Consider the following 12,135-nt stretch of genomic DNA (forward strand, 5'->3'; position numbering starts at 1 on the left):
TAAATATATGAAATACGTATGTATATATAGTAGCATGTATCTATCATAAATTCATTTTGATATTAGCTTTTAAATGATGTGTGTTTGGCTGCTTAATGCGGTTTGATATATTTAATAAAGGTGTGAAAATACACACACAAGTGCTTGACGTTATTGATAAATAAATGTGTTGCTGAAAAACACGTTTTCATATTTATTTATTTATATATTATATTGCTGCTTGTTTCTAGCTATTTTTCTACATGTTTTATAAACTACTTTGTAATACAGTGCTTATAAATAATCCCAAAATACAAGTATTAATGTTATTTCTAATATTGTCATTAAATGTAGCATGAATTGTGTGTTTTTCTTAATTCCGTTTTATACAGCTTATTCACTTGCAATTGCAGTGCAATATTGGCATCACGTGTGCATATATAAGAAAGAAAATACAAACAATACACATGTAATTTTGACAATATCTGAGTGCGTGATTAGCCTTTGTGCCGTTTCACAATGCAAATTCACTAATTTTGTTTTACAAAATTTCACTTTGACACATTAAAATCAGCAAAAAAATTAGAGTAGCAGAAATTGCACACAAAATAATTTCAGTACAGCTAAAAAAATTACCTTTATTAAGTAAAAAAAATAACAGCTAAAGTGTCTCTGAGCAGAGGGCAGGTCAAGTTCAGGCCATCAGAGCCTAAATAACCTCCATAATGGTTCAGGATGCACAAGAAAGTGGAGCTGCTCAATGCTGCCATCTACTGGGCCTCACACACAGGTGGGTCAGAAATGATGGATGAAATTGATATATATGTATATATACACACACACACACACACACACACACACACATATATATATATAAAGTGCAATTTCACACGATTATATACGAAATACTACATTTTTTCATTCATTTAAGTCCTATTCAAATCTGTGAAAACAGACCAAAACAGACTGAACACATGTCAGTATGAAGAAACTAATGCCGTTAAAATCACATTATATACTACTAAAATTAAAAATCCGTGTAGCTGTTACACCACAAAACATTGTATTAAAGTTTTTTGTGCAGCCAGTACAAACCTGCTGCAACCATCCCGGTCAGATGCTAATTTTAGCTTTAAAGCCACTTCTGAATGTTGCTGATGTTGTCATCAGCTTTGCTTATCACGCGGCTCCCTCAAGTGGACAAAAGGAGTCATTGCTCGGTGTTGTGAATGAACATTTTTATTGCAAGGCCAGTCATGTTTGAAACAACCGTAAACTTACATCTTTGGATATACTGTGTCGCTGAAATGGACATTGTTAGAGAAAGTTAGATTTCTCCATATTTCACATGTAACTGAGTTAGCATTTTTAGATTTCCTTTTGAGTAAACGATGCCTCCCAGTCAAGTAAAAGCAACCAGAGAATGTGCACAACCACGTGAGCACAGCAGAATATCTCAATGACATTTACATAAACCAGGATCTGCATTATATATATATATATATATATATATAGATAGATTTATTTCTCATATGTTTCATTAGTGTCCATTTATTAGACATTAGAAGTAATACGTTTCCACATCTCAGTGCTGGACGGACAGTGAACCGGTTCAGTCCTGCTGACATCATCATCCTCCTACAATCATTTACTCCATCTGGGTCAGTTCAATCCATTATTGGCACCATGATTAAATCAAATTAAAAACAAAACAGACAGCAAAATCACCCTTCAGGTACAAAGTCCACCCTGTATCATCCGGCTATTTAACAGAATTAAAAAGTAAGCACTATTATTGAAATAAAAATATAATTTCTCTCCAAATTAAAAGAATTAAAATCATTGAATTGATGCAGGATTAAACTGAAAGAACATTGCAGGTTGAATAAAGTGCAAGCATCATCCTATTAACACAAAATCCTCCATTTTGATACACGAAAAACACTTCCTCTGACGTTCACCGTTTTAGCCACGCCCACAGTACCATGATTTCACAATAAAAGTTCTGATTGACAAATTAAAAACAGGCTTTCTCTGTCTCTTTGCTTCCTCGTTTGCAACAGTTTCAGATTCTGCGTTTCTGCGTGCACAAACACACTTCCTGTCGGCTCATCCACTCCCACGTGAAGGGAACAGGACTGTGCAGCAGCAACGTCCTGCATTACTCATTCCTGTCAGACTCGACCACCTTCCTTATGAAAGTCTCATCTGCGCTTTTCTGCTCCAGCTCCGTTCAGTGGATGAAGTAGCCCATCTGGTGCAGCTTGAGCAGAAGGCCGTGCGTGACGTCGAATGTGGTGAAGCTGATCCCCACTGCCACGGGGCCTTTCACCCAGTTCATGCTCAGGCCTTTGTACAGTCCACGTATGACTCCCTCCTGCGTTACGATCGCACGCATCGTCCCCAGAATGGTGCTGTAGCATGAACCGGTGACGCCGGCCGTCTGCATCCGCCTACGTACCACGTCCAGAGGGTACGAAGCCGACTGTCCGATCAGGCCCGCACAGGCACCGAAGGCCAGACGCTCATAAGGGTACGGCTGGGATCGTTTCGTCTTTTCTACGGTGAGAAATATGACAAAGAAAACAACGAGTTAAACAGTGGGGAAAAAAAAAAATCATCTTTACTACACTGAATGCAGATGTTAACCCTCATGTCGTCCTGCGGGTCAAAACTGACCCGTTTCAAAGTTTGAAAAAGTGGAAATATATATTTTCACAGTGAAACTTCTGATGTCCACATTTTCAACATTTTTGGGAAATCTTTGAACACATTTTCGTGGAAAAAAAGAAATGTTAAAAATGTTTCTTAAGAACATTCACAAAAAATCAACCAAAATCCAGCGAATTTCACTGGATCTTGGTTGATTTTTTGTGAATGTTCTTAAGAGAATATTAGAAGTTTTACTGATATATATGGAGTCACTTTAGATATTTTTAGGATTTTTGTGGAAGATTTTTACTCATTTTTTTGAAAATAATTTCAAAGATTTTCTTGCCAAATTTGGGGGATTTTTTTTTTTTTTTTTTTTTTAAATAAAATTTTTAAGGGAAACTTTTAAGGAATTATTGGAATTTTCATCCTGAAGTTTTTGCAAATTTTCAGAAATTTGGGGGATTTTTTTGCTGAATTTTTGGATTTTTTTCAGACAAGGAAACAATATTTTTTGGTGCCCATAAATGAGGACAACAGGAGGGTTAACAGACCACAATAAGTGCTAGAGATTGACCAATATGTGTTATTTTAGGGCCGATTCCAATTTTTGGGAATGAAGAAAGGCCGATATTTGGAACTGATAAACATCAAATATAATGTTTTGAGCAAGTGATAGCTGTCATTCATAACTAGGCTTCTATATTAATAAGGGTGGCTAGAACTGAAACAGGAGTGATTAAATTAGGACGCTCTCCTCTGATTCGACTGAGATTGATTAGTTTATCTCCTGCAGTTACGTCTGCTGTTCTTCTCTATTTTCTTAATATTTCACTGCTCTATCATGTTTATATCCCACTAAGGTCCATATTCTAAAACGTTATTAATTCTTGTTTTCCTGACTTTGTTTCTGGTTGATCTGTGGCTGCCTTCTAACTTAGCCGCTAGCCATTAGCTTAGCCTTAAACCACTGTGAGAGTAGCTATTTTCCTGGTTTGTGTTTCTTGTTCAGTTTTTGCTGCTTGAGAGACATTTCTGAGACCACAGAGTGACAACAGACAGAGAGAGGAGGCTGCGTCAGACCTGAAGTAGAGCATTTAATCTATCGGTAGTTGGTCGAAACTGATAATCGTAAAAATGCCAAACATCGGCCACGATAATCATCCAGGCCAATAATCGGTCTATCCCTATTAAGTACTAATAGTCAGTACCTGTATGTAGTTTTTTGAGGGTCTCATAAGTGAAGAATGTGATTCCTGCATACGGGATGACACCCAGGATAGTCGGGGTGAAGCCTCTGTAAAGCGTCTTCACACCTTCCTCTTGGGAGATCCGTACAAACACATGCATGATGTTGCTGTACCTGTTGGAGGATTAAACATAATAGGGAGGACAGTATTTAACATTTCAAAATGCAGTAACCATAATAGCACAAAGGCAAGACAACAACTGCACCACTGTCCTTTGGATCGTGCTAAAAGGTGTTATGGTTGTGAAACAAAAAACAGGTGCTTACATTTCTTTAGCGGTGACGGCCATCCTGGCTCGAACCATGTCCAGAGGATAGGTTAGCATAGCAGCAGTCATGCCAGCCAGGGATCCAGCCAGGAAACGAGGGAAAGGAGGCAGAGCTCTGAAACAAACAGGACAATAACCTGTAGTAAGTAACAATAAAAGAAAAATATTTTTGCCAGTTAGCATCTCTCCGTACTTTGGCACTATTGTGCTCCGAGCTAAATGCTAACATCACGCGCACATGGTGACAATTGGAACCCAAACAATACTTTCTTTGGCTGATATTATCGACTGATATTAGTCTGTTATAGATATATTGTTATCAGGGTGTACGCCGCTAGATATAGACTGATATGAAAGCTTTCTTTAACAGAACAGAACACCGACACAAATGCTTGGAGTCATTCAGAAACAGTGTGATCACATATTCTGTCCAGCTTCATTGCTTATAATCCTCTCTGCAGCACATGTAGCAGAGCAGATGGTGGTGCGGAGTCAAGCGGTGTCTTGGTGGTAAATTACTAGCCAGTTTATGGAATATGCTGCTAGAAAATTAATAAACAATGACAACATCATTTTCCTTTTCATATACAAATATCTGAATTTCTTATTCCTTAAAATTAAGCCAAAGTGACAATGCGTTTTCATGCTGAGCCGGGATACAATGTTTACCACCTTATTTAGCATGATAGCGTGCTATCAATGGCTAATTAACAGAAAGTGGAGCTAAGGCTATCAGTTTATGAGGTAGTTGGTCATAGATCAAAGTATGGGACAGAAAGTTTTATCTGATAATGGGTCAGACTTCATAAGAGTCCATTCAATAGTTGTCAAAACATTACAAAACAATTCTAGAAGAGTTATGCAAACAGTTTTCTAGTTATTTCAGTGGTTAACACACAAACCAAATACATATACACACAAATTAACATACTAATTAAAGCTTTCCCTTTTGATGTAGTTTATAGTCAGCGTGACCATTAACCACCCCTTAGTTGCTGCTATCAGCCCAGACTACTGGGAGATTTTCCACGATGCATTCAGAGATTCTTTCCTCTTTCATTTTCCATGCAATATGTCACCTCTATCAGTCATTAACTTCGTGTCCTCTCTCTCTCTCCTGTAGTTTATCTATTATCTGCAGGTATCTGTGGGTCCAAAGATTACAAAGTTTGTGATCCGTGATTTCCGGCCTCACAAACCTTCACTAAATAAAACTGAACGGAAATTCTTTACTCACTTTCCCTGGTAGCCGTAGTAGCTCCCCAGTTGTCTCTTGTACTGTTCATGTGAGCAGAACTGGATGGCGGCGTAAGGCATGACCCTCACCATGGTGGCAGAGTTTCCTCTCCAAAGACTGAGCAACCCATCCTTCACGTATGTACAGTAGATGAGCCTGAAGGCCTCCTGTGGATGAGACAGTGTGCGTTGGGTTAGAAACAGCAGAAGAGGCCTTTCGTGTGTGCAGGATCAGAGTCAGAAAAACTTTACTGCCAAGTGAGCTCGCACACGCAAGGAAATTGTCTTGGTAACTGGAACTTACAGTACTCGGTAGCAACAGAGTTAGTAGGCAATAAATGTAAAATCTAAGTGTGAATTTACACTCTAAGTGAAGACAGGATGGCATTATATTTACATAATAAAAGAAACTGCAATATTTTGCATGGTATTAAAGAACTGAGTGTGTGTATGTTCTGCATCTAGTCGTTTCAACATGCTAAACCTACTGCTAAGAGCACAATAATGCATAAAGTTCATGAGACTACAAGCGTAAATATGTGAATCAGGGTATATACAAGAACACTGCAGCAGATACAGGCAAGATTATTATTGAAATGGATGCATTCAAAGTTTATATTTATCAATTAACAGTTCATATAAAATCAATGATAATTTCAGGAGTACAATAACACATAAAGTTCATATGACTCAATGTGTGTGTAAATGAGGGCCTGTATATTAATATTACAAAAGAAATCCACTGGGTACAGCTAAAGTTACTTTTGTTATTGATGTATTTACTAATTACAACAAACCAATTAACAGTTTATATCAAATCTATATTACATAATGACAAAAAAATCATGTCTTAATGTACTGCAGCCTACATATTTAAGAGTACAATGATGCATAAAGTTCTTAAGACTTAAAGCATGTGTAAATATGTGAATGAGGTCATTTACTAGACTACTATGGCAGAAATCAACCACATACAGGCCAGATTATAGTTCATTGATGCATATGCTATTTTTAATTGATCAGTTAACAGTTAACATACAATCTACATTAGAAAATGACACAAATTCACCTCTCAGTGTACTAGAGCCTATATATTTAAGAGTAGAATAATGCCTAAAGTTGATAAGAATCACTGTGTAAATGTGAGCATGAGGTCAGGTATAAAAACATTACAGCAGAAAGCATGTCTTACTGGACTTTTCAATTTTTATCAATTAACAGCTAAAATACAATTTAGAATACATAATGGAACAAATTACGTCTTTATTTACTAGAGTCTACATATTTAAGGGTGCAATGATGCATAAAGTTCATAAAATTGACTGTGTGAGTGTAAATGTATGAATAAGGGCATATACAAGAATTCTACAGCAGAAGTCAACTAGACATAGGCCAGAATTTTGTTGTTATTGATGCATTTACTGTTTTTAATAGTTACTATACAATCCATGATATATATTGGCAAATATTCACATCTCAGTGCACTAGAGCCAATACAATAATGTATACAGTTTTTAAGACTCAATGTGTGTGCAAATAAGCAAATGAGGGCCTGTATAAACACACTACAGCAGAAATCAACTAGATACAAGCAAGATTATTTTATCATCAATGTATTTAGTATTTTTTGTTTATCAAATAACAGTTAATCTGTACTATGCAATGAGAGAGCTTAATGTCTCAATGTACTATAGCCTTCATGTGAAGTGGTAAAATTAGTTATTTTGTATGTTTTTTTTAAGTTCTGACAGACAAAAATATTCAGTCAAGGAGCCATGACTATCAGATGTTTTGTGTTTGTGCTCTAAATTGCCCTTCTTAGCACCACGGCCTCATATTAAACCACGTAAATCTGGGGAGTTTATCAGCTTCTGATTTGTTGATAAGACAAACTGAACTCACCTGAGCAGAGAATCTCTTTGAAGACACTGTAAAACAACAAGGGAAGGACACAGTGAGCCTCCAGGTTAAACAACACACTCCCATGTAGGCTAAACATCCACTAAGAGGATTATCGGCTAGTTGGGAACATTTATAACAGTCTGGCACAAACAGTTGTCGCATGTATGCTGGCATTTCAAACACATAACACAAGTTAAGTCACTTACATGTAGCTTACTTTCTGTCTCTATATAGAAAAGGAACTTATTATGGAGGGTTGTTCTTGCCTTGGAAAATGATTTTGGTCCGATCCAGAGGTGCAATAACTGTTTTGGCAACGGCTCCAGCAAACGCACCACAAAGCAGAGAGTCCAGAGCAGTCAGTCTGGGCCTCAAGTCCTGTTTAGAGACATTTTGTCACATCATACAGACATTAAAATATATTATAACAACGTCACTTCACTGGTTGTTTTGTTGTGGGCGAGAAAAGGGAAAGTTTACTCATTTATCTGTGTTCATGTGCTGTGTGACCCTCACAAATGTATAACAGCCCTCATATGCTTATCAGCACCAACGCTCCCGTGTCCCTCCGTCTGCAAAAAGTTGCTCCAGATGAGGAAATGTGCACGTGCAATAACACCACATTGACTCAGAACAAGCAGAAAAAATGCCAACTTCCTCAACTTTGTCTTTATGTGGCACAGCTGAACCCAATAAACACTCCCACAGACTGATAAGAGGAGCAATTGTCATGAAAAAAAACAAGCACATTTCACAACTTAACCCAGAAGAGAGAAAAGTTAGTTTTCGATTCCATTCATTTAACATTTGTATTTAGGTCATTTAGCCGCCTGACCTCAGCTGCAGACGACTAAAGCAGCTCTTATACGTTAAAATTAGCTTAACATCATCAAACAATCACATGTATTTCAGATGTATTCTACTGTTTTACAATCATGTGAAACCAGTGTAAACATCTGTCCTTGTCCAGAACTAGTTACTGCTGCGCTGCTTTGCAAAAGGAAGGCCTGCTTTGGATTAGCTGCACCTCCCTGCTATTTATAGCCATGTACCAGCACAGGCATGTCCTTCGAAAGCATGTTTAGCACCAGGAAGGTTGCACTGCATGTCACAATCACAACAACAGCCCCCTACAGCAGCCAGCAGAGCCTCAGCCACACAGCATGGAGGTTAAATACAAAACAAATGGTGCCTTGATAAAAGGACATTATGTTCTTTTTGGATACACTGTTGTACTGCACAACATGGTAAACACGAAACGATAAGCCTTTATTAATCCCACAGTGGGGAAAATCTGCAACGTTGGGATACTGCAAAAAGTATACATAAGTACTAGTTCTCAATTAAAGCAGGTTTCAAACACTAGCTTTGACATAAAACTTGATTTTAAGGTGTTTTTTAGTGAATGAGGATTGAAAATTCTGTATTCTGTGGTAACACAGGACACCTCATGCTGACCTATCATGGATTTAATAGTGTTTAATGTGATAAAAAGGTGAAATGCTGGTAAAAATGTAAAATTCATTAATTAAATCAGAAACAGATGGCTGACATGGGTCCAACTTCAGCATTACAACCTTAATTTTCTAAAGTGCTCCGTAGGATTTAATATTTAAAGGGTCAGAATTAAAGCCATGTCGAATTCCTTTAAGAATTCTCAATAATAATATAATATATAATATTAATAAAATATAATTCTCAATAATAATAAAACAAATCAACAAAACTGCACAGATTGTTTCGTGAGCAGAAATACTGATAGAGGATTAATATTGCACAGGTTTGATCTGAGATCAGAAAAACATATTTGATCCCTGATGGGAAATTGCTTAAGTTGCTCCCATTTAAAGTCGTAGAAATATAAACAGCACACAATACATATATAAACTCAAATAGAAAAATATGTCGTAAAAATAGAAACACAGGTAGATGATGAATGTAAATGTGCAAGTATACAGTGTAACAGTGTGTTGTTGCAGAGACACGTAGTTATCGCACATTACTGAGTGTTAAATGAAAAATCACTTTTTAGATCAGAATTTGCACTGAAATATGAGTTCAATTTGACTGCTGAAAGGAGCTAAACTGCAGGTTTTTCTATATGTAGACAAATAAATATGGCAAAGAGTTCCTAAAAGTGCATAATATTGAAACTCCACAGCTTTTATGTGTTGATATTGCACCAAATGTAAGTTTTTCTATTTAACATGCGGGACTTTTATTGAGCTTTGACCTGTAGGTGCAACCAAAAATGCAACTCACACCCGTTAAACCTGCCCCAACAAGTTCTAATAATGAATCATGCTCAAAAGCATAATAGGAAGGAAGGAGGCTCACCTTTGCTTGGCTGGGTGCGGGCAGAGTCAGTACGGCGGCCTGGGCCACTGGCAGGCGGCCCTGGTGGTCGTGGACACCGTGGGCCATGTGTGCCCTTCACGGGTTAACCGAAGCTGCAGCAGGACACCCAGTCACTCATCCAGGGCACGAATAACCCACTGCAGAGAAGGGGGGAAACACACACACACACACACACACACACACACACACACACACACACACACACACACACACACACACACACACTTTTTACTAAACACAACAACACCTCCACTCGTGTCGCAGTGCCTGGACCGAGTACGTGATTGCACGCACGCCCGATGCGCCCCCCCCCCACAAACAATCTGCTAGGTAAACAACAATAAACAGCTTGTAAGCAACCCACCGAATATACATCTGAACCCTCGCCAACTTATCGGTTACGTAAAATTGAACGTGCCACACAATAACTTCCACCTCGAATGCATGAATAAATCATAATTAGAGGGAATAAACATGCACTTAATTGTGTAACACTGACTCGCTGTGTGTGTTTACCTTCGTTTTTGATTAAAAAAATTAGCCTTTTCTAGTGCAATCCTCGACGTTTTTTCAGCCAGTCAGTCACCAGTCCGTCCTGTCTGCAGCTTCTTGCACACATTTCTTGAAGGCAGCTCCCCTAACTAACTTGCGCTCTGTGATCTGCGCGTCTTTTTCCTCCTCCTTCTTGTTGTTGTTGACGCCCCGTGAGGCTGATTTTTGCGGACAGGTGTGGAGCTGCGGCGGAGCGGCTCGTCTGTTTTTAGACGGCGGCCTGCGAGGAAACTCTGCTCGGAGCTGCTCCTCCGCTTTGACGCACAAGATTATTTGGGCTTTCCAAGGTCTTACAGAAAACTAGGGCAGTGTATGTCACTGTTTTGGACTACAGTACCCATAAAGCTAATCTCGCAAAATCTCGCGAGAGTATCTGCCAACATTGGGTTGCCAGGTTTGCCTAATGTATTCAACAAGGACTGTTCTGCATCTTTAATGTGTTTTCTTTGTTTTCACTTTTAAATTGTTTCAGTCTGAGGGTTTTTTCACTATAGATTTCTTTTCTACATTTTTTCAAATTGAAAATGCACATTATATAATTCAAGGTAACATCTTTAAGCAAGTTACCGTTATTAAGGTTAAGACCCTATTTGAATTTCTGTGTGATTTGAATATTACAGTGAAAACCTCACAACAAAAACATATATTTCCCCAACTTAATTAAATATCAAGGATAAGGCCCTACAATATTACTAATTAGGCAAATTTACCTGACTGATTTAAATATTAACATTAAGACAATGCGATATTATTAATTATGAAATATTACCTGACTAATTACCAGACTGACAACAGTACCTTAAATTAAAATACCTGCATTTTTTGAGAACATGTGCATCAACTGTACTCGGAATTATCATTTTTGTGTTACATTGTATTAACTGATATCAGTGTAGACAGTTTGACATTTGTTTCCAATACACTTAAATAACTGCAACCACCTTTTTATATGCCGGTACCCAAAGGCTATTGATCGACTCCAGACTGTTCAGAAGTCAGCTGCCAGGCTTTTAACCAAAAGTTTGACCCTCTTTACACTAGTGCCCGGTATGTTTTAGGATAGATTTTTAAGACTTTATGGTCTCTCTCCTTGCTATATTTCTGATGTTTTAATACCGATAATATGCATGTCCTTTGTCGGTTTCAGGAGCACTGCTGAAAACCCAAGAGGGCAGAGTATTTGCAATCATGAAAAATCAGCCCGAGGAAATCAGGTCAGATGAGTTAGTGACTTCTTTTAAGTTTACTCTTGAAACGCATATTTATTGGATCGCCTTTCCCCATTTCATTTGCATTTTTGCCCAGGTTTACCTTTTTTAAAACACTTTGATGGGTACCATGTTGTTTTTTTTTTTATGTCATTTAAATTTTGATGATTTTATGATTTGTCTGTTTCATTGTGCTGCCTTGTGAAGCACTTTACAACTTGGATTTTGCAGTGTGCTTAGTAAATCAAGATTATTATTTTCAAATTAGAATGGTTTCAACTTTATTGCCATTACACTGTACAAATACCAAGACAACAAAATGCAGTTTAGCATGTAATTAAAAATAGAAAAGAAGCAATAAAGTGCATTATATGCAGTTTGAGTATACACATTATGTTAAAGTATAAATAAGATCAACAGTATGGACAGCCAGAAGTATATAAATATAATCAATGTAGACAACAAAATAAAGATTGATAAATGCACATGTACAGATCTAAACAGAATGAGATATATGCAGTATATACACAGTACGAACAGTGGATATGATAATAGATCATTATATTGTACAATTATTATCTCTTACCACTATAAGTGTGTGTCAAACATGATTAAATGTTTGCAAAAAAGGAGGAAAGGACACAAAACTGGGATGAATAAGGTTTTGGATGCTTCAGTTGGGGGTTCTACGCGACGAACCTGGCAACCCGCGAGTCTGGCCATAGCGCTG

The 12,135-nt window shown here is 37.6% G+C and overlaps 1 protein-coding gene across 1 annotated transcript; it reads right to left on the bottom strand.

The window, feature by feature from the left end:
• Positions 1-1,202: 1,202 nt before the first annotated feature.
• On the bottom strand, positions 1,203-10,487 carry LOC111570643 (mitochondrial coenzyme A transporter SLC25A42). Its single transcript, XM_023273518.3, has 8 exons — positions 10,162-10,487; positions 9,625-9,782; positions 7,554-7,665; positions 7,288-7,313; positions 5,387-5,553; positions 4,148-4,264; positions 3,843-3,994; positions 1,203-2,538 (listed from the first exon to the last, which is right to left on the bottom strand). The coding sequence occupies exons 2-8, from the start codon at positions 9,709-9,711 to the stop codon at positions 2,213-2,215; spliced, it is 987 nt and encodes a 328-aa protein (XP_023129286.1). The 5' UTR covers positions 9,712-9,782; positions 10,162-10,487; the 3' UTR covers positions 1,203-2,212.
• Positions 10,488-12,135: the final 1,648 nt, after the last annotated feature.

The sequence above is a fragment of the Amphiprion ocellaris genome, chromosome 2 (genome assembly GCF_022539595.1).
Source record: "Amphiprion ocellaris isolate individual 3 ecotype Okinawa chromosome 2, ASM2253959v1, whole genome shotgun sequence".
NCBI lineage: Eukaryota > Metazoa > Chordata > Actinopteri > Pomacentridae > Amphiprion > Amphiprion ocellaris.

What these genes read in the sequence shown, in the direction of transcription:
- LOC111570643 (XM_023273518.3), bottom strand. Translation starts at nt 9,711, where the DNA reads ATGGCCCACGGTGTCCACGACCACCAGGGCCGCCTGCCAGTGGCCCAG. An exon ending in CAAAGAGATTCTCTGCTCAG is followed by an intron (nt 5,554 to 7,287) that starts GTGAGTTCAGTT and finishes TCTCATCCACAG; the next exon opens with GAGGCCTTCAGGCTCATCTA. An exon ending in TACTACGGCTACCAGGGAAA is followed by an intron (nt 4,265 to 5,386) that starts GTGAGTAAAGAA and finishes TGTTTGTTTCAG; the next exon opens with AGCTCTGCCTCCTTTCCCTC.